The 24,224-nt window shown below is 35.2% G+C and overlaps 1 protein-coding gene across 1 annotated transcript; it reads right to left on the bottom strand.

The window, feature by feature from the left end:
• Positions 1 to 496: 496 nt before the first annotated feature.
• On the bottom strand, positions 497 to 23,715 carry LOC125650181 (serine/threonine-protein phosphatase 4 regulatory subunit 3A-like). Its single transcript, XM_048878230.2, has 17 exons — positions 23,570 to 23,715; positions 23,184 to 23,352; positions 14,613 to 14,668; positions 14,388 to 14,486; positions 13,369 to 13,992; positions 8,119 to 8,268; positions 7,761 to 7,805; positions 7,481 to 7,597; positions 7,247 to 7,301; positions 7,076 to 7,152; positions 6,613 to 6,715; positions 6,239 to 6,397; positions 5,100 to 5,269; positions 4,847 to 4,974; positions 3,502 to 3,692; positions 2,978 to 3,252; positions 497 to 2,830 (listed from the first exon to the last, which is right to left on the bottom strand). Exons 2-17 carry the CDS (start codon positions 23,329 to 23,331, stop codon positions 2,732 to 2,734), a joined length of 2,496 nt encoding a protein of 831 aa, XP_048734187.1. The 5' UTR covers positions 23,332 to 23,352; positions 23,570 to 23,715; the 3' UTR covers positions 497 to 2,731.
• Positions 23,716 to 24,224: the final 509 nt, after the last annotated feature.

The raw sequence follows: 24,224 nt of genomic DNA, 5'->3' as shown, positions 1-24,224 counted from the left end.
GAACCCCATCAATTTTTTTATCAAAAGGTCAAGGTCACTACGGGAGCCCATAAACAGTTATATTAAATATATGGATATGAATCCACTTTGCGGAGCATTTTCTCTTTCACTATTGAACATGCTGTGCGACTTCCATATTGATAACTATTGATTAAGTTTGAATTTAATCAGTTGTCCCACTTACATGAGCTTGCCTACACACAAACATTATGGAAGACTTTCTGATTATACTATTTATACCGATATTTTCAGTCGAACACTGCTTCAGTACATACTGGAATACTTTATGGACAAAGTGAACACAGTAAAACACGATAATAGCGAATCACCAGGGCCATGGGAACACAGTTCTTTATATCCAACAGAATTTTTGTTATTTTCCTCTCAAAGGAAAAAAAAAATATTACTTGGCACTAAGCCATGAATTCGTTATAAGCGTGTTTAACTGCATAGAAATAACAAGACAGAAATGGACAAATTGAACACTGGGCAGAAATATACTTTATATTTTTTATTCGTTTTCATTGTTTTACCTCATTTAATTAAACATGACTTGACTTTTTACAATGCTAAAACATTGACAATGATAAAATGCAGGTTTGGGATTTGCAGTCTTTAATAAATATATTTTCATTATCAAGTGAGTTAGCATCAAACCATATTTACAAAAACAGCTGATGCAAGAAACCATGAAGAATGACAAGATAGCTGCTCCGACCACTTGTCAATAAATAATTTAAAATCTGTGTTATATATACATCCTCATCATTTTTATATCGCTTCGGCACAATTTGCAATTCCCCCTTTTTAATCGTTAATGTCTCACAGAAGATATAAAAAGTTTCTAAATTCAACAAGGTACACAATCTCTTGTGAAATCAACTGATTTCTTAATGATTAAAAACTACAACAAAAAATAGAACTGACTTGAAATAAAATGGTCTGTGCAGTAGTAATACTTTGTAGATGTAACACGGGAGATGACAAGTTAGTCTGTAGAAAATGCTGCCTTATACCGTGTACTTCCTCATTTCATGCAAATCAAACAAACGAGAGAAAAAAGAAAGGAAGAAAAAAAAACCCAGAAAGATCATCAACTAAAATCAATTCAAATCTGTAGTCCCTATAAATCTGCAGCAAACAATTTTCTTGTCAATATTCCTAAATAATGTTCATGATAGCAATTCATTCAGTTGGTTAATTACTGCTTTTAAAAATATACATATTCTTGTAAAATGATACAACCCACACAGCATTCACAACTTAAAGACTTGACACACATCTTTCAAATGACACCTACAGTTCACTGGAACTTGTCCTGAATCATTCATATCACATTTGATTAGGATTTAATCCATTGCCCATCTTCATTAATTTTACAGCACGTTCTGTCTTCAGGAATGTAACCGTTAACTGTATTTATCCACTTTCTTAACACTACTGTGATGGAAGACATTGGTGAAAACATGGCCCCTTACCAAATCACTTCAATTTTTTATTATCATTTTATATGATATGCATAAGGCCAGATTCCAGCACAAAATAATTACCAACAAAATTAATATATATATATATATATATATATATATATATATATATATATATATATACTATATTTTATGATTTTATTTCAGGACATAATTTAATACTGCATATTTATTGGAAGAATGCTAAGGGGAAAACAACCTAGGGGAAAAAAGAGAAAGGGGGAGAAGTGTTACCCAGTCAGGAGGTGGAAATTCCATTGACCTTTGTATATATTTACGACCTTGACCAAACATGGAGCTTGACCTTATTATAATCATGTCTCCCTTAAAGTAATGGACAGACACTGATAGAAAACAATATTCACCTTTGATCTTAAATCTCCAGGAAGAAAATATACATGAAAGAAAATATTATGTTCCATGTAATGCAGATGAAATTCATCTGCTATTCTAAACTATGGAAATCCATAGTTCTTATAAAATTCCTGGATTGGATTGAAACTAATTCAACATGCATACACTGTCACAGTGTGTAATAAAGAGGAATGTACATTCAAATTTGATTTTCAATTACGTTCTAAATCATGAAATAGATAACCATTTGGATATCTGAAAGAGGCAATACACAGATTCCTAGGACCAAAGATTTAACAATTCAATTTAACAACTCCATTTGGATCCTTTGGTCGAGCTTTCACCAGTCCATAACTTGAACAATTTCATGACTTTCATACACATGCAAATAAAATATCCCTCTGAACACAAACACCAAGATAGCACTATTTCTTTTCTGGTGATAAACTTTGTTTTCTTTACAGACATAGAAGAGACTAGGCATCAGTCAATAAAATATATCACAGAGAACAAAGGTAAGGGGGAGAGAGGAAATAGTATACTATCTTTTTCTTGTGTATTGTATACAGATTTTTGTTCATTATGTAGCAATGCAGAACACACAAATGCAAGACACGCTGTATGCTTCAAGCATCTTCTCTCAGTGCATGTGTAGAATGAATACCTGAACCATTCCACTGATTCACAGGGATAGATTAGAGCACCCTGACGAGACTGTCCTGTTATATAGCCACAGTGAGATCATCATTTCTGTTTTCAGTTTGCGAGGGTCCTGTCATCGGACTACCTTTCAATAGACCTGAAGGCAGCAGAACCTTGGTGCATTTTATCACGTTTGTGGTACAAGCTTGTCCTTTTAACCACAGCAGAAGTGTCCGTTTCACTCTTTGCTACGTTGATAACCGAGGTCGTTTTGCATTCGGAATTTCCTCCTCATCTTCTTCGTCTGAATCCTCATCCGGATAGTCAACCAGTCCTATTAACCCCAGCTGACAAAGAGAAATATATACTTGTGAACACACTCAGGCATTACAATAAGATACAACTGACAAGAAACAACCATAACAAGTTCACTAATAATACGGATTAATCAGAAATTGATGCCTCTTCTAGAGTAGGAATTCATTTAAGCTTACCCGTTTGTTTGATATCACTGAGGGGTCCTGATTTGGGGATGATGTAGGTGTCTGGGGTGAGGTGTTGGGGGTGGGACAAGGCATGCCCATCAGAGGGCTACCAGGACTGGGTGGACTGCCTGGACTTCCTGGACTGCCAGGTGAGTGACCTGGACTATTGACTGGACTGTTGACGGGACTGTTGGTGGTCAGTCCAGACTTGATGTTGATATTTATGGAAGCTTTGTGGAGTAACCTTGGTGGGGATTCTCGGCATAATGTTAATTGTTCTTTGGCTAGAAGTTGATAAACCAAATGATAAACAGTAATGATAATGAAACCGAGTTTTCTCTTCGTACAATCTGTATGTAATGTAATTTGAATTACAAATTCCGGTTACCTAACAAGTGTAGAGCATTATAATAATCAATATTATATTGTCCTATCGAACACAAATTATAATCAATTAATCTTTATATTAACAGAAGAAGTGAACTCTGCCATTTTATGTGAAAAAGTCTGGTTATTCCCAATGCTAAAATTACCTTTTCTGTTTTCCATAAAGCGGTTAATCTGATCAAAGTCCGAGTCCAGTTTGGACTTAAGGACATCGTTCATTGGCACCAGAGTTTCTCCGTCTTCCACCTCGTCCTCCTGGTCGAACCACCTCTCCTCTTCCTCCTCCAGTGTTTGCGAGTCAATCCACAGTTGGTTCTTCTTGTTGTAAGTTGGCATCCTAAAATTGATATCTGATCTGTAATTCTGATCATAAAGGTACACACTAAGATATTCTTTTATCATCAAAAAGAATGTCAGAAAAGATCCAGAAAATAGTTAAATCAAAGTCTAAGGGTAATAACTTTTGTGAAAATGGGTCAATTGACATGAAATTCAAACTAGACCTGCAAGTCACCAACATAAAAGACACACCAAAGCGATAAAATTCTGGAAAACAGTGAATAATAATAAATTTTCAAAGTGTAAGGGCAACAACTTTGGTAAAAACAGGACAATCGCCATGAAACAATATAAAGATATATGCCCTAGGGGTAGAAAAATCCAGACACTTTATATATATTAGTGTGTGACTGTGTATATCCCAAATTTTCAGACTTGCAATACATAAATCAAACTATTCATACCAGTTACACAGCTCATAGCCTCCCTCACATACACCCTCTACAATAGCATCTAGTCCTCAACCTCTCTAAGTCTTCCTCACACTACCCCCTCTACAATAGCATCATAATGCCTCCAGTCCTCACCTCTCTTAGTCTTCCTCACACTACCCCCTCTACAATAGCATCATAATGCCTCCAGTCCTCACATTGGGTGGCATTACACCTCATAGTTTCAACAGTCTCGATTGAAGTCAGCATTTCGCAAATTCTATGGTCGTTATAACGATCTAGTTCGTCAATACAACCTATGATTGGGTCAAATGCTGTCCGACATGTTTCATACCGATTGTTAGGCTGTTCTTGGCACACTGATTTTGACTTCAGAGATAACTCCGTTTACCTGATCAGGATATAGGGCTCACGGCGGGTGTGACCGGTCGACAGGGGATGTTTACTCCTCCTAGGCACCTGATCCCACCTCTGGTGTGTCCAGGGGTCAGTGTTTGCCCAACTATCTATTTTGTATTGCTTATAGGAGTTATGAGATTGATCACTGTTCGTTATCTTCACCTTTCTTACAACAGTTTGGAGTTTTACCTCATTGTGCATACATATGTATATCAATTTCACGTAAATCATTTACACACATGGCTAAATTTTCTCTCCAATCTACATGTACTATTCATTCAAGTACAAATTGAAAAAAGACTATCTCCCCTCTACTCTCTATGATATATCAGAATGAATTGTCAGTGGTGTTTGGCCTTACCCATTCATTCGATCCTGCTGTTGGTCATAACGAAGTTTGAGAGCGTTAAATGTATTGACATAGGTAACTGATTCTAGATCTTTGATGTGATGTTCTATGATATGGGTACATAATGCTTTGATGTCTTCCTGTAGAAAAAAAAAATCATCAAATAAACTTTAATATGTTGCAATTGGGAAAATATATCCCAAATTCATTTAAACTTCAACATAATTGTGCATTTTGATACTCGGACATTGCAAAACTAGCTTACTGTTTTGATGAATTCAAAGAGTTCTATCATTGCCGAGTTCAGTAGATTGTATCGATTGCCATTTTGTCGAAAAGCTTCCACAACTGGTTGGAAAAGACAGCCCATGGTGATGTAGCGGTTGTAAAACTCTTCCTTTAAACCTATTATTTTCCTCATGAACCTTAAGGCACCTACAAATGAAAACATAATAACTAGAGATTGGTTTTAGGAAAAACAAATCTCCCCAGTTTCCCAAACTGGAAGTGCTCCAAATGAAATCTTCTCGCCTCGATGTACTGCATGGTATGGAGAAGAAAGCATGAGCTGGAACATGGACGTTATGAACTTTGATAAGCCACATAGGAGAATTATTCACAAACAATTTTACATCCTCCACCCCTCAGATCCACTCAACTATAAGGATAACAATTGGATCCTCCTGTCCCTACAATATGCACATCTGCAAATGACAGTGAAGTATCATAAAAAAATTTCAGTCTATTGGATAATCCATTATAAGAGAAGCGTTCATAAGCTATTTTAACATCCTCCACCCCTCTTAGATCCACTATAACTTTTAGGGGGGGGGAATGGATCCTCCTGTCCCAATAATATGCACATCTACAAATGGCAATGAAGCATTGTACAAAGTTTCAAATCTATCCAATAAGCCATATAGGAGAAGTGTTCACAAACTATTTGACATCCTCCACCCCTCTTAGATCCACTATAACTTTTAGGAAAATAATTGGTTCCTCCTGTCCTGACAAATTGCACATCTGCAAATGGCAATGAAGCATTGTAAAGAGTTTCAAGTCTATCAAATAAACCATGTACATGTAGGAGGAGAAGTGTTCACAAGATTTTGTGACAGACAGATGGACGGACAGAAAGTACAAAAACAATATGTCTACCCCTGAAAGAGAGGACACATAACTCTGTAATTACATGCATCTTGCCTTCTTTTCATACTGCAAATTTTTGAAGAATTTCACGAAATCTATTCCCATCTTTAAATTTGTGATCTAATCTAGCTACAAGTGTTTTTAAAACTTTAATCACACCTCAGTATACAACAAAATCTTTGCAGTACTATACATTTACAAAACAATGAAAAATCTTACTTTATACCCTACATTTTACACTGACTGCTGTCTTACCTAATGCTACAAATGCATGTCCTGACCTCAGGAGAACGAGCACCCTGCGTAGTAAGTCCTTACTGATGATGTAGTTTTTTATATGATACGTATGATACTCCACACAGAATGTTAATAACTCCAGGATCAGACTCTGCAACTGAGCTGTCTGAAAGTCATCTAAAAAACAAACAAGGTCACTTCAAGAAAAGATACAAAGTGCAGGAAAATGAGAACTTTCTAATCAACTTGAATGTTAACAAGGCTTCTTTTCTTTCTATAAATTGTACATAGTAATATTCCAATCTAAAAATTACTCAACCCCAAGACAACAAAGATATTTGTACCCCCTCTCCCACCTTAATAAAATATGGTCATGCTTTATATTACATTACCTTTGCTGGGTTTGGCATCTACTGTATTGGCAAACAGAGGTGCAGTTAGAACATGCATGCTTCTTTTGTAGAAAAATCCTAAGAACTCTGTTTTCTCAGTTTTCTGTAACAAAAAAATAAGGATTTAATTACATAGTAAATGTAATGGATATTTATGTAACTTACAGAAGACAGGTAAAAGCTTACACAGTAAATGTAAAGGAACTTATAGAAGACAGGTAAAAGCTTACACAGTAAATGTAAAAGAACTTATAGAAGATAGGTAAAAGCTTACACAGTAAATGTAAAGGAACTTACAGAAGATAGGTAAAAGCTTACACAGTAAATGTAAAGGAACGTACAGAAGATAGGTAAAAGCTTACATTGTAAATGTAAAGGATACTTATATATAAAACTACAGAAGATAGGTAAAAGCTTACATAGTAAATGTAAAGGAACGTGCAGAAGATAGGTAAAAGCTTACGTTTGCTGTAGCCATCATGTTCTCTGGGTCGATCAACAGCTTCACAATCCCCATTAGCTGCACAGCTCCACCTAACTCTACAAACAAATCAGTTTTCAGAGTCATAAATATGAGATACAATAATTTTCATATCTAATGAAGTTGGCTTTACTGGTGTCTATTCAGTCTTACCAGGATCTGTGTCATTTATCATCTGTTCTATCACCAAGTTGATCAACAAGTCATCCTGTCAAAGAACGGTCATCATCATTAGTTTTTATTTCCTCCATATATGTTATATGCCTCGGATCATCAAATACTCAATTCGCACTTAAAACTACACTTTTTTTTGTTTATAGTCACAAATTTTTACAATACAGTATCTCATTTTTCAGCTATCAATTCAGCAATGCTGTAAAGTCTTACATCATCTTTGTTTTGGCCTTCTTTGAGAATGAATTCTCGAACCATGGACGGACTGAATTCGACAATATAGGAGAAAATATCAATGGCTGCAGATTTCATTTTTGGATCATCCAAAGCCTACAAAAAACAAACAAACCAAGAATAGCAGACTTGAATCCTATGGATCTAAACTACACTTTCAAAGTTCTGATCATGACTGTTTTATAGAAAAGCATAGGAAGGTGGGTACATGGTACACCATTCCTGTTTCACTTGTTTTATGACACAAAATTGAACTTACCAGGATGACTTCTATAGCTGATAATGCCCCGAGATTTGATAATGTCTGAAAGGATGAAAGAGAAAAATCTAAATCCAGATCCCCAATGAAAAGTCAAAATGTGAACTACCAACATGCATCAATAGGAACAAACATTTCAACTTCTAAGTGACACCACAAATATGCTGCATTTTTTCAAAAAACTGAAATATGTTCCAACAAAAATAATCAATCGTCTCCACAAAAATTTATTTTACAGTATGTCGAGTACTGGGAACAGAATGTGAATACAACTAAATGTGCATGTAAGATCAGTAATGATGCAATACCCTGCATGGCTTGTGATCAAGACTACAAATCTATAAAATTCTGTATTTACCTTGAAAAATGATTCCCTATTTTGAGGTTGCAGAGTCTGTGAAAAAGTGCAGAATTCCTTCAGAAATAAGACAAGGTCCCTGCGCTGGCTGTCATCTGTTTCATCATCCATAAGTTGAGCAAACAGACTTGGTAAAAATTTCTCATCTTCCTGAAATGGGCACATAATAAAATTAAGAGTTAAACATGACCTTATTCGTCATCCAGATTGGTTTTGGTATAAGGACTGATAAATTCATCGATCTAATCTTGTCCAGAAATAAAAAAGGTTTAGTCTGGAAACACACTGGGTTGGTCATTTGATCAAATCCCAGAATGCCCAATGGACATAAAATGTTGGTAAATTTTATCACAATACTGCCTAGCTCATTGCTAAGTGAATTTTTCACCTTGTTATTTAGAATTTCTATTTACTATAAAATGTGTAGAAATTAACAACCTGTGTAAATTGCTGTGGATCTAGGTCTTTGACAACCTCTGACATTTAAAAATGTTTACATGAATTACATTAGGAAATCTATTTTGGGTACTTTTACACATGACCAAAAAAAGAAAAGAAAAGAAAAGCACTACAGAGAATGTATTCATATAATTCATTGTTGAGGAAAATTTAAAAAAATTCTTTACTCTTTCTCTAAATGGAGAAAGTCTTCCACCAAAACTGAAATGTTACAGCCACCAGAATGAAACAATCTGTCAATGAGCAAAAGCTTCGTTCAAAAAATATTCAAAATGGAGATCTGGGGTACCGTACATATACTCGCCTTTAAGTCGGTCCGCCTACAAGTCGGTTGTATTTTTTAAGGTTATTTTGTAGGAATTTGCCATTGACCCGCTTATAAGTCGGTACAAATTTTTGTCAGAATCGGTTGACAATTTCAAGTCAATGTTCTAGTGTTTTTACCTATGTTTAAAAAAATATTTTGAGAAATTAATAATTATGAGGTGCTCAATATCCAAGCCATCTCTGTTTGGGGTTTAAATGCAACCCTTGATCTATTATGGACAATGATCCCTTGTTTACCTAAGCAATTATGGTATCCTAATTACCAGTACCTAACACCGTGTTTACTTAATAGTGGCACTGTTATTGTGGGATTCCAGTATAATTCATTATATCAACAATACAGTTTTTAAGAGTCAAGAATGATGATCTAAATTATCTGTTAACAATATTCAATCTTTATCATTATGGATTATATTTCAGCCAGTATACATATGAATATTTCAATGTTAAACCGGGTTCGTAATTCAATTTTACCGATAAACGATAGATTAGTTGAAAGTATTAGTTACCGGTATGTAAATAATTTTTAACTATAGATAAAAAGATGTAAATACTTGTACTTTATACATAATTTTAAAATACATAAACAATACAATATGTCTAGATATTTGTGAACAATAATCATTTGTGTGGTAGTCCATGATAATCGTCGGAGTTGTTTAAAAAAACTACATTACACCGCCCAGAAAAATACCAATCTTCTTAGGACGCGCCTATAAGTCGGACATAGAGTTTTGGACCAAAAATTGACTCCCAAAAATCTGACTTATAGGTGAGTATATACGGTACAAAATTTAGAACAAGAAATAATCTAAATACATGCCCCAACGTGGCAATATTGAAAAGGGCCAACTTTTAAAGTTCTCTACTAGTCAGGGTCAAACACAGTACTATAAATCCCCACGTAAAACTCCCAAAATGCAAGTTGGAATACCTGAACTGCCAAGTATTTTTCTCATATCATTTAACTTAGAAGAAAAAGTCAGCCTATTCCAGTTTTAGCTCCTAGCTTCGTCAGTTACTATAATTTTAGGTCATTATGTTTAAATCACTATCAGCATGGCAAATGTCAGAATTCCAATCAAAGGCTGAAGATGATAGGAAATAAGACAGCAGTAGTAATGATGATATGTTCCTTCTTAAGAAAATTAAATTCTCCTCATTGTTCATAAAAACATTGACTAAATAAGGGAGGAGTCAATGAACATGTTTTTATTTAAATATATTCTAATTAGCAGTGAGTTTATAGTCATTATGTGCAAGAATTGTAACTTAACATACACTTTTAAATGATATTTAGAAATAGTGAGTAGTCTTTAAGGCTGAATCACCGAAATATCGATACTGTTCAATATAAACGCTCGGTTCAATATAAACGCTCGATTCAATGCCTCGATTTTTGGTTCGATACGTTTAATACAAATGGGTTCAGTAAAATATATCAGACTCGGCCTGTACTTATTATTTTTACCTGCATGAGGGACAAAATAGTGCCAAATAAAGTTCAGAATGTTGTTTGCCTTGAGGTTGGCAAAAATAATGAACTTTATCAGTTTAAACTACAGAGCCAACAGGTATCTTACCATTTGGCATTTTGAAAACATTTTCCTTTTCAAATTAAGATTTTGATTCTTGGTAATTAATTTTTCCTTCAATGTTATTATTAGTTCTTTTGTAAATTGTATCGTATTGAAAATTTTGAATCGTGACATAAGTATTGCAATATGTATCGTATCGTGAAGGGGGCATATCGTTTCATCCCTAGTAGTCTTGGGAAATTGCAAAGTTTCTATTCCTGACTAAGTTTGATTTTTATCACGGAAAGGGTTCTAAAGATAGTATAAAGCAGGACTTTTTTTTCTATACAGAGTAAACTGATGACCTGTGATATTTAAAAAGATGTGTCATAATAACATCAGATATTTTGACCAATGAGGGGAAAGGGGGGGGGGGGGGGGGTCACCTACACTTTAATGAATACTAGTGTACATGTACCAAATTTTTGTCTTTCATGCAAAGGGTTCACAAGATATCGAGTGGACAATATTTTCTAATGATGAGAGTAGTTTGACCCTTGACCCTGTGACCTGAAAATCCAAGAGGCCATCTTCTGTTTGTCTCTCAAGCAAAGGGTTCGAAGATATTGTGTAAACAATATCTTACTATGTTTACTTTGACCCTTGGATCTCAAAATCAATAGGGGACAGCTACTCCTTGGGGGGAAACACTGTACCAAGTTTTATCCCTGTAAAGCAAAGGGTTAAGATACTGAGTGGACAAAATATTCCTATCCAGAGTAGATTAACCCTTGACCTTGTGACCTCAAATAAGAATCATCTAGTCTAGTAAACCAGAATAAGAAGTTCAATGTCTGTAGTATGAAGGATTCTTATGATATTGAGTGGACAAAACTTAACCTACCAACCAGAAGATGCGAACCAGTATGACCTTATTTGTCGGGGGGGGGCCCATAAAAAACTGAAGTTTAATCCTTCTTACACATTGAATTGACAGATTGTTCGGCATTAAGCTTTTGGGAGCCCTAAGTAAAACACCAGTTTGTTTCAGGTTAGCCCTCAGCCAGCACCCAATAATATGTAAGTGGACCAAGACAGAGCTGAATTAGGTTAGCCCTCAGCCAGCACCCAATAGCATGTAAGTGGACCAAGACAGAATACACCCACTGACTCACTTATATGAATACCAAAACAAACTGTGAAGTTTTTAGGAGACTGATGAGATGCACTCCGATAAATTGTAGAAAAATAAAGTGCAGATGAAATTATCCAACAACTCATGAAAACATATATCCCAACCACAGACAAGACCACTTTCCATAATTCTTCCAAAACGAAAGCTGAATCCGGTCATAAAACTTCACCTTACATGATCTCACCAGACAAAAAATAAAAGGTATCAAATAATCCCTACAGTTCTAATCCAATCTTTTTTATATATATATGTTCATAGTGTAGATCACTTTTATTATACCAGACCTTATATTTTGCTTATCATTATTTATTACCGAAGTCTTCTATATGAATTTAAGAATCCAATTTTATTTGAGAGAACTAATTTTTTGAAAATGACTAGTCTCACGAAATTACAAGTAAATAATTTTCTCATGGATAAAATGTGATTTACAGTAAATTTATTGAAAATGATACAAATGCAGGGCATTTTCCAATTGACTAAGACTGTCTTTTGACTTTCAAAACCAACAAGAACCCATTCCTATATGACAGGCAATTGATATTTGGTTAGCAATGCACTCAAGTTTTGCAGAAGGGACTTTCATAACTACTTCTGACTTTGGGAGTATGCAATTGACCTTGAAGATATGGAATAAATTTTTTTATGCATGGTACAATCTCCAAAACCTTTATACGAATTTGAAAGGACTAGGCTTAAATTTAGTGTACAAAGAATTACAGAACTTGCCCCAAGTGACCTTGATCTGTATTTGACCTTAAAAACCAATAAAACCCTGATTTCCAAGAAGAAACTCAAACATATGGCTGCAACAGGTACCTGAAATAACCAAAATCCGCTGGTCATGTTGTTTGGGTCAGATTTGGTTCTTTTGTTCAGATCCGGGTTATATAATAGAATTATCATTGGAAATATGGCATAAAAATCTTAAGTGTGACTGTATTTTGATTTTCTATTCAATTGTGGACAAAATTTTAATCATGACAGCATGAAAGATATGTCAAGACACATTTAAATATGCCATAGGATCAACATCAACAATGACTAAGCATTTTATATATATTATACAAACTGGACCCAACCAACAAAAAAAAAAAAAAAAAAAAAAAAAAAAAAAAAGAAACAGAACCAAAATCACACCATACAAATTGAATCACAGTTTATGGGGATTTCAGGGATTCATAAGAGTCCTAGTGGCCATAGTGGAAATTTGATCACCTTTGGCACCACTAGAAGAAATTTGTACTTGGTGCAACCATTGTAGAGAAGGAAATTCATATGTCATTACCTGCAGACAGACTCCTGGTGATGACAAAAACTATGTTTCCAATGAGCCAATGGCCTTGACCTTTCATCTGAATATTTGATAAATTTTGTACCCAAGACTTAAGCAGACAACGATCACACAAAGGGGCAAGTATCTCTGTCTCTGTTGCATGGTGAAATTGAGAAAGCTGCCAGAACCCTATTAAGACTATTCTAGAAAAACACCCTATACTTAATACATATTGTACAGGGAGAGAAAATAATTTAAGAAATGTCCATGCTTGTGAACTAAAAATGTCCTTCAATTTTGTGAGCACCATTGACAGAAACTGGTTTTCTAAGCAATGTGTTTGATAGTTTCAAGACTTACAGAAATAAAGGTAAATACTTTTCTGATATACTCTGAAATAATTTGACACTTGGAAAACTGCTATCAATAATTTCCACACACATAATGAATTTGCATCAGACAGACTGATACACTACCTGAATCATTCCAACTATTTCCACTTTGTTAAAAAACACAAATGAAGTTAAAGTTGAGAGCATGTTTTCCTCAAACACAGACGGTGTGGGTAGGATCACATCCTGAATGTACTGGACCCGGTAAGTCTGGTGAATTTTGTTGAGTAAGTCACGATTTGAAATTGGTATAACCTCCTTAAACTGCACGGTCTTTTGTAAGTACTCCCGGTGTTGAGCTGGCATTTTCAATGCTGGGTCATACTCCAAAACACCGACAACATCAAAAATAGTGTCATCTGCAAATAAGATTTCGAACAACTCGGTCTTGTTTAGTAAAAATATGCTTTTGAAGATCTCGTAAAGGTTGTGCAGACCATCAATGTTTTCCAAGTCTTCACACATATGGAACAGATCTAGAAGTTTTTTGATATAACCCTCAGCCTCCAGGGCTAAGAAAAGTTTCTCTTTTCGGATGGGAGTGGGCAAAACACTCCTGAACAGTTCAGCTATCTCATCCAACTTGCTAAGTTCACAGGGAGGCATTTCAATTGGTGGGGCTGCATCAGGGAATTCTTCGTATCGATCCTCCTCCGATTCCTCGATACACTCCTGTGTAACATCTACTGAAGGGTCTTTACCTTGCACCTAATGAATATTCAGAACTATTCAATCATAATTCAGTTTGCTTGCACCTTATGAATATTCAGAACTATTCAATCATAAATTATCAGTTTGCCTGCACCTAATGAATATTCAGAACTATTCAATAATACTTCAGTTTACTTGACTTGCTTTTTTTTATGCACGACAATAAATCCAATATGAGAAGACATGAGATTAACATTTAAAATCTGCATTCGCTAGTAATCGTAGCATGAGACATGAACAACCAAGTGTCCGACCGATTTGTGCAAAGCAATATGCCACCATCCTACAAAACGTTGATGTGAGGAGTAGAGGGAAAAAAGTGAAATCATAATTTTTTGCACTTTCAAGTATCTTTTTAACTATGTCAAATGAATTCAATAACAATAGCTCACCGTGCATATTTTCTCCCATATTTCATCACATCCTTCTTTTTCCTGAAAACTAAGAGCTAGGTCATACTGGTCAGCCTCAGACCACACAATCAAGGTTTCCTGTGAAAACATCACATGAAGAAATATACATTTCACATTTCAGAGGTGTTAAGAAAAGTAGACATCAATTAAGCTAGAAAGCACAATTTGCAATGCTGACATTTAAATCTGTTAATAATGACTTACTTGTTGCTTCTGGTACGCTGTCTCGGGCCGAATTCTGGACTCCAGTAAAATGGAACCTGTATATAATGACAAATGTGATGATTACATGCCTACTTATTCAAGGGCATACTAAACACTGCAGCAAAACATTTCAGACATTAATACTAGAGAGAACTCACAACACTGAGGTTTTATATGTACAGGGACATTTGCTAGAACTTTCCAAAGTAAGAACTGAAACTGCTTGATCTAAAGATCTAAGATTGGACAAGCTGTATAAGGCCATCCTTAAAAAATTGTTGGTTTGCTGTTTACCTACCAACATTTTTAGAAGTGGGTAGGTAGGTAGGTAGGCAAAACAATTTTTTTTTGGTCTGACTGACATCATAAATTTCACAGAAGATGCATCTTTGCAAGCCAAGTATCCGATTCGCTTATTCGGACACTTGGCTTGCGAAGATGTGGAGGTCAGAGCTTTTCTTTCTCTTTTGCCATTGAATCAAATCTTACCAGTGAAGAAATGCTGAAATTGACAGTAACAACACTTGAACACACAGAAAGTCTTTGGTAACAAGAATTGTTTTCTGTTTTCCCCTCCCTTTGATTACAGTAACGGAAAACACGGCTTCCGAAGAAGACGCCATATTTGTATTACCCTGCGACAACAGGGGGTGCAATTATGATAGAAATAATTTATCTCGTTATGGGTGGATTTCTGGAAAAATCAGTCACGAAAAAACTTTTTAACACTCCGGAAAAAAATTGAGTTGCTGCATTTTCAACGGGTCGGTTGGTAAACAGCAAACCAACATTTTTTTTTTAGGATGCCCTTATCTACTGTCACTTCCACTACAGTTCCTACTACCAATATATTTTATGTAAATGATTAAAGGTTTGTCATTTTCAATCAATTTAATATACACTAAGCCGCTATTGGATTTTTTTCCTCCCTCTGTAAAATGAAATAAATATAAAACATTGCATTGGCAGACAGCCAAATCAAAACTGTCAACAGTTATAAATAAATTTCATCTTAACACATGAATATCTTACAACCATAACGTTTCCAAATGATTAAACCATCATCGTTGTTCAGATCTGGTCGGGTTTTTTTGGATGGAGATTAAAGTAGCCTACTTCAAATCTCATTACATAGGTGGCATTTACAGAAATAATTCATTGGACCTGAATCCATTATGATCAGTAATCAACTTCCAGAGATGTTTTTGGCATTGCTTTCTCGGCTCACTTCAATGTCAACAGTTCTCACATCTGTGTCACTTCATTTACAGATCAAAATAAATAATTCAGTCCATCCATTGTATTGTGTCATATGGAGCTTGGTATCTTTTCAGTTTTTAAGTCTGTTAAACACTGAGGCATGACTAACTATCAATGGATGTAGAAAGTCTTTATAATTTCTGATAGTGAGGATAGTGTTCAAGTTTACACAATATTTACATGCAGTAACATGCGAATCTGTCAACGATGAATCAACATGATCAATCAAGCATCGAGATGATGGGGTTTTAAATTCACATCGAGATGACGGGGTTTTAAATTCACATGTGCCTAGTCGCCAGAGGCAACAAAATAACGCTATAAAGGGTGACCACATCTTTATTCACCACTACTTCAGCGTCATCAAATAAAACCATTAATAATAGGTATATCTCATCATTGTCTGTTCTGAGGTTTTTTTTCTTTCAGTATCATTAAAAAAAAAGAACAAATAATGACACTATGCATCAAAAGGAGAACACCATGTAAATAAGGTCAAACCTTTCAAATCATTCTAGGCTTTGATTTGTCCAATTCAGTTCAGATATTACAGTTTCCTGTTTAACAGTCATTTTGTTGATGGTGTAATTCTGCCACATTACAATGATTGGGTGGACTAGTACATTTAATCATGAGGTAGTATAATTCTAGAAGTAGTGACCAGTTTGGCTTAGAAATTCCAGTTCCTGGAAGATCTTTAAATATCTACATTTCCAATGTTTTTGCCTTCGATATCTTTACCATTTGCAATGATAGACATTTCCTCATGAATGCAATGGAGATGTGAACAATGTGTGTATGAATCTTAATAAATATAGCATATCTATTTCAATGGTTAGGAATTCCAACTAAAATGAAAGTAGAAATTAAATGAACACACAAGGATATGAACTGCAATGGTGACATACTTTTCATGAAACACAAACACAATACAGGCATAAATTGACACAGTTCACGCCCTGATGTATTTTCAAAACTGAAATCTATTTCTTAAATATCCAAGACTGCAGGTGAAACATTTCTCATAACATACACTGCATGGGATTTTAACTCACCGGTCCTATTAGGACTAGTAACCATGCAAAGCCCTATTCTAGATTTGTCCATTATTTTAAATTTCAGTTTTTAACCTAGTTTATTGTGGTGGAATGCTTGTTTTTTCATAAAACCAAACATGATTTTTTTTTTTTACCAACACAACGGACAGGCTGACTATGATCTCGATTAATCATTGGTCTCAGGCCTACAGACAGGCGTTAAAGTTCAACACTGATCTTGAAAACCTCTAAAGACACAGATTAGTTTATTTGTTTGCATGTTGCTTTACACCCCATTCAAGAATTTTACACTTATATAGAGATATCACCTGTCAGTGAAATATCCAGTGGTGGATTGAGGATTTATAATGGGGGGTGGAGTGGGGGTCCTTCAATTTCAACAGGACATCAATATGGTATTTATTAATAAAATGAAACAATAGTGTTTTCCCCCCCATTATACAACTGGTATCAATTAACATTACCATTCTCTATGCCAAATACTGTCGATTCTCCATAATTCTGAGGCTAAAAAATGACAAGTAACAAACTTCATAATTTGAAGCTCATAATTAGCTTTGTATGAAACGCCTTAAGGCTAACTCATTTCTTTACTTCCTAGATAAATGGTCAACAGAATGGCACTTATTGTAAAATTGTAAACAATGAATACTTTCTTATATTCTTTATAATATGGTTTATTTGGTGTTAATTTAAAAATATATGCCATTTATTGATATGGAAAGAAATTCCAAATTTGTTCTATTTTGACGCTATTTTTCTCAATTTAATAGGCATCATCATCATTGCCATATGATAAAAAAAAAAGCTAAACAAAAAAAATTCAATACACTTCAATCAATATTCAATACAAGACCAATTCAACTTAATTTGTAGATTATCATACGGGGTCCCAAAAAAATATGGGGCGGGTGTGAGGATTTTATTTTTTAACTTTTATTTCCCGAGAGAAAAAATTAATGACAAAAGGCATCACACAAAGTGTTAAACAAGTTAACATTCAAAGAATCCTTGGTAGAATATATAAAACCAACATTCTGTGACTTTAACTATTCACTCGTGTCACTGGGAAGCAACTTCGTTTAAAATCGTAATTTTTGCAACAACAAAAAAAAAAAAAAAATTGGGGTTGGTTCTTTTTTGAGGGGCTGGCGGGGATGATAATCTATCAATTAATTTTAATTGGCCCAATATACGAAAATATAATAAATACAGAGCTCACAATTCCTTGTTATGTAAACATGACTTGTGCCTTGCTTTTGTTTACATACATGTAGGTTAAATACACTTGCAAGTAAAAGTTCGTTTAAAGCAGATTTTTTGATTCAAAAGTTAATTCTAAACACAATTAAATAGTCTCTAGTGTTTAGTACATCTCATTTTCTTTTAAACATGTTATTTTCTATTAAGCCATCTATATGTAAACAAAAACATGGCACAAGACTTGTTTACATTTCAAAGAATTGTGAGTGCTGTATCTCGTTTGTAACTCAACAACTGATATTCAAATTTTGGTTAACCATTAGACAGTGTTAAAAATACTTTAGTTCAGCATTGCAAACAATAAAAACGGAAAAATAAAATTTGAAAGTTTTCAGCTCCAATCGTGTCCATGCCCTTTAAACAGGGCTCAAAACTGAACTTTTCAGTCAGCGGACAATATTTTCTATCAGTCCGCAGAGAAATTGATCAGTCTGCCACTTAAACTGAAACTTGAGATAAATAAAAACAATGCAAGACATTTATTGTTTTAATCGGTGAACTGTTCACTCAAGGATCAAAAACATCAACTGTTTCTCCTGGTCATACTGCAACCATTTAGCAATCTACTGGGTAACCATCAACCCTGAAATCTTCTTGACCGTTACTCCTTTTCGTAAACCCTGTCACACCTGTTTTTGCTTTCGTTAGCATCTTTCCAATCTGATTAGTTTTGTGACAAATTGAGGTCAACACCTAAATTTCCTAAAGTCATGTGGCCCCTCAATTTCATCTTTGTTTCAGTAGCGCATAAATTATCACTGTTATTGCCGTATGTATCGCAAAACACTTTAATGACACAGACTGAATGATTCTATAAATAAGATTCGGGACTTTCCAGAAAACAGAATTAGCAAATCAGGATGAATTTTAAAAGTCGATTGTTCTGCCTTTGGATTTCGGGTTATAAAACCATTTTAAATACTTCACAGAGAGAATTTTTTTTATCTATTTTTCAAATAAAACTTTCAGTCTGATTTTGTCAATTCAGACCGATACGTAAACAAGTCAAGGGTTGACGGACATGTGTTAGTTTTGAGCCCTGCTTAAAAATGATATAAAGGCAGGGAATACATAAATTGATATGTGTTGGAACACCCAGGTTCATATTGGCACTCTCATATTGACACCCCCCCCCCTTTACTGATGCATTAAAAGATTTAACATGATTTCTTCCTGATTAATCCACTTTTATCTGTTTTGCTGCTAACAACAACTTTCAATTTCAAGTTCATTCAAAATCAAAGAACAAATTGATAAACTAAAAGACCAGTAAGCACAAGCAAATTCAAATATAAATTCTGTTTTATGATGGTTTTGGTGAAAACAATGCCATATCCAGAGTTGTCAAAATTTTAAAATCACTGTCAGACATTTGGTCTGGCAGAGCAATGCACCTTCCACTCATATCTAACCAAATACGGTCAGTTTTCCAGCCATCATGGAAGTCAGTAACACCATGGAAGACTTCATAATTTTTTAAGCGGTCCAGGTTCAGCATTTTTTCTTTTCTTATGAAGTAGTTTGTTTTACATCCCGTCAGAAATTTCCCCTCATATTTAGACATCACCAGCTGTGGGTGAAATACCACAAATGTAGACCTATGCTTTGTACTCCGATTCCAAGACCGTAGTAGTGAGGGTTCTTTAACGTGTTAAAACCTGCCGTGACATTGGGGGTCATATCCGAAAGACCTGCAACTCTCACTGCTAAATGCCGAGCATTTGGCAAGAATATATTTACATCTTAGATTTGACGTGGCCATGGCACGAGCAGAACTCGAACTCACGACCTACCAGTTACGAAGCTAGCGCTCTACCACTGAGCTTTTTCTTCCGGTAGAGAACCCTTCACAAATTTGATCGGCCGTGCGGCCATGTTGTTTGGGTGACTTTTACTTGTGCATCCCGAACCCGAGCTCTAAAATAATCGGATCACAGCCAATATTTTCAAACGGTCATTTGGACCGACATTTTCTAGCAAGTTATCTGTCCAGGGATTTTTTTTTTTACCGGCCTAGCTGACAGGACCAACAGTTTTCGACAACTCTGCATATCTATTTTAATGTTACTCCAGTTGTTTAAAAGAACAATTAAAAATTCATGTTTTTAATGCCTTATTCTGGGAAGCTAATAGAGAAACACATTTATTATCCATACGTCACTAATCATCAGTCTTCACGAAAAACTTTGTAAAGCACAGGCCCTTCGGGCCTCCCAGTATAATAATTGTGCAAGCCCGAACAATATTTTACAGGCCCAAAATGTTTTTTTCTAATTTGACCACATGTCATTTGCTGATTCTACACTATAGATACATGCATGTTCTACTGTAGGAAAATACAGGTCAAGATGATCATAGTTAGAGAACAACTGATATTAAAAGGATTGTCTTATTTTATTTTTCAACATATTAATCTTGCAGATACATCAGCAGCTCATGTTCAACTTTGTTTTGTATACTCCGCGTACAAAACATTTTGTTTTCTCCAGAATCAAATGTTAGCCAAGGCCTACCCTCGGTCCAATGGGGCATGAATTTTCGCTCTTTTCTCCTCGTACGACAGGTTTTTTTGGGTTTTTTTTTTATCGGATGGTTATGATTATGAAATACGCTTGGGTGGTTTTGAATTTCCCGTACGAGCCCCCTCCCTATACTTCAGAAAAGGCAGCATGGTTGATCGTTTTTCTATGCGAAATTTGACTACTAGTCATGACATTTAGTCTGAGTCAATCTCACGCTTTATTTGTAATATATACAGAACATATAAGAAAACATTTACAGGCCCACCGGACTCCTGGGTTTAATATTTTAAGAAGCCCGATCCCGATTTTACTGGTCTCGGGCATCGGGCCACTGGTTAACGTCGAAGACTGCAGTAATTTCAATAAATCTCAATCTTTCTGCCAACAGCACAGGGTCTACAAATGCATTGGATCTAACACTTTTTGGGCCCTTAATATTAAATATGATCACTAACTTAATTGCTTATAAACATGTTTATAACTAGCTATTAAATATTCCCAAACCACCTTGAATTTATTTGTGCTTTATTTACAACAGTTGCATTTGTTTTGATTTCCCTCCATATGGGACTTTTTTAATCTTGAGACCACGATCTTTTTGTATTATTAACGATTACATCTAAAAGCTGAAATAAAGTAGGTTTCAAAATTTCAGATTATATTCCTGTTGCATGTATTTTCGAATTTTGGACTGATAAAACAATGTTCATTGTTGACATTTTAAAGTCTCATTCATATTAAACAAAAGAGAATGAAGTCATATGGCTTGTATGAGTGATATAAAATCTATTCAACTTAACTGTTTGAAGACTAATATTCAGCAGTGTCAGGTAATAGGCATTAGCTTTCCTTAAATGGCATAAATTTCAAAAGTTAATTAACATGTGTTTGACATCTTGGATAATTTCTAAATGGTCTTTATTTTAACTTTGACGATGGACAAAGTAATCCTGATGTGTTGCTATGCTACGCAGGTGACACAAACTTTACCATGTGTAGATGCAATAAACAAAATTAAGCTAAAGACTAGTGTATACATTAAATGATACATGATGTTTGCTAACAGCTAGTAATCCTACCCATCTTCTGAATATAATGTACATAATCCAAAAGATTGCAGATACTAGCTATTATTAACATCCTCCTTCTTACGCCTCTTAGAATCTATAGGCAGGAAATCCTCTTTGTCAAACAAAATAGTGTGTGAAATAAAAATAAAGGTTCTTTGTAAAAGGAGAGTTTCCCCACATTTCTATGTCATTACAATAATGCATCTGCTTCAAGCTTTTTCAGGTTTGTCATTTTATGTCCTTACAATGTATGCAAGGTTTTAACTAATTTTATCTAAGAAAATTTTTAAGTTGTATTTTAAACACAGTGGGGCACCTGAGTGTTGATAATTACGAAATGTTTCACTTTTGGATACATCATAGTTTGTAAAAACATGTACTGTCAGAAGTAGGGCTGTGCAGTGCACCAAAATTTTCAGTGCACCAAGATTCATACCATTCGATTTGACAAACCCTAAATCGTCCCAGCCCTAGTCAGAAGTAATAGCGAGCGCAGCGAGCCAGCGCGGAGCGCTGGCTCGTACTTCGAGCTCTAATGACTAGAGCGCGGGAAATAATCCAAGCTAAATCTCAACCTCTAACAAGAATTTTTATTTGACGCCAATCCCAGAAGTCCCTCGTACAAAATGGCGGATGGTTCGATTCGTAAAATAATAATAATAAAAAATCTTTGAAGTATTACAAACCTTTCTTATTTGAAAGGAAAGGATGACAATCATATTCTTCCCCCTTTCTTTTTCTTTTAAAAATATTGTCTAAAGAAATGTAAACAGTCACGTCACAATTACCAGGCTACGTCACAACACGCTCGTTGCATTTCCCGCTAAACTGGTTCCTACATTGGCGAGAAGAGCAAATCCTACGTATTGACAGTGAACCAGATCAGTTTTCCTTGTTTTCAATATAAATTTTTTGAAAATGTATTCACATATGCTGCGCTCGCCCCAACGGTCACACCGTAATCATATTATCTAACAGTAGTAGTTAGGGCTATATGGACCATGGATATCAGTCTTGGTAGCTCAGTAGTTAAAGCACCTGACTAGTAATGCAGTTGTTCCAGGTTTCATTCCCAGTGCAGCCTAAAGTTTTCTCCTTTCCTATGTTACATAACTAATCGCGAAATAAAAGAAATGTGCAAATCTGGAGGTCACATCATTCATGTACATGTATATATTCATTTTTTGATAATCCATTCCTGGGTAAGAGACTCATGATGATTAAGATAAACAGCTAATCCTACTTCACAATTACTTAATTCTTCAAAATTCTGTTTATGAATTCTAAAAGAATGTACACCTAGTTTTAGCCAATGAAATGCCATTTGTTTACTTCACCAAACCCATACAACTACACAGACATCATAACAACAATCTAAACTCTATAATTGATACTAACCATCCATTTCGGATCTGACAAGCAATGACATCCCCTTTAGCTTTTCGACGTACGCTGACGACACATGTCCGGTGCCTTTATCCTCCCAGACTTTCTTCTCATCTAACAAATACAATTTCACTCGCCGTCTGGTGTCGCTAGCTGCCATTTTCTTTCCGATCAGGGGTGACTATAGTTTATAAAAAACGACAACATGCATCAATCAGCCTAAAGTGTGAATCTTTTCCATCGCATAAACAAGAAGACATGCGATCGTTGAAATTAGGCCGCCACAATGAAATGAGAATCAAAGTTGTCTGGAATCGTTTTTGAAATATAGTATATTCTAAATTAAGTTATTGATCAATTTTCGTAAGAAATTGATATGGACTTGTAAAATGGTGTACCTCAGACTATGTGTAAGATTTTCCCTCCTGTTTACACATTTGATAAACATTGCTGGTGAGCTTCAGTGTCCGCCATCTTGAATGTGTTATTAGACCGAACGTGGGGTTCTCAATCTTCCCGTCAAGGGTCCCGGATCCTGATAAAAAGTAAAATCTAAAGCCAAGTTGCAAAGCAACGTCCCGAAATTAACACATTAATCTGAAATTTTCATTTTGTTGTAAAAATTAGATTTTATGTTGGTTTTGTATGTGAATTTAACCATAACCATTGATAAAATTAAAACGAAGTTTAAAATTTTATCGAAAAAAAGATTTCAGTTCTTTTGAATATAACTATGGGTATATAATTATACATGTACAGCTAAGAATCATATTATGCAGGCGCGGATCTAGAAATTTTTCAAAGGGGGGGTGTTGAAGAGGAAATGCAGAGACGGATCCAGAAATTGCTGTTACGGGGGGGGGGGGGCACCACTTTATGAGGCAGTGGGGTTGGGGGCCGCCTTGAGGCCCCCAGTGGGTCCATGGCGAAGCCCTGGTGGGGGCCGAGGGGGCGAAGCCCCCGTAAGCTCATGGATTTTACAGATTTTATAGGGCTTAAACTATGTCTCCTATTTAAGCCATTTTTACCATTTTCTATCATTCTTAATAAGGT

The sequence above is a fragment of the Ostrea edulis genome, chromosome 5 (assembly GCF_947568905.1).
Source record: "Ostrea edulis chromosome 5, xbOstEdul1.1, whole genome shotgun sequence".
NCBI classification, from domain to species: domain Eukaryota; kingdom Metazoa; phylum Mollusca; class Bivalvia; order Ostreida; family Ostreidae; genus Ostrea; species Ostrea edulis.
Note: the sequence above shows the minus strand (reverse complement) of the source record. Positions and strands in the feature narration are given on the sequence as shown.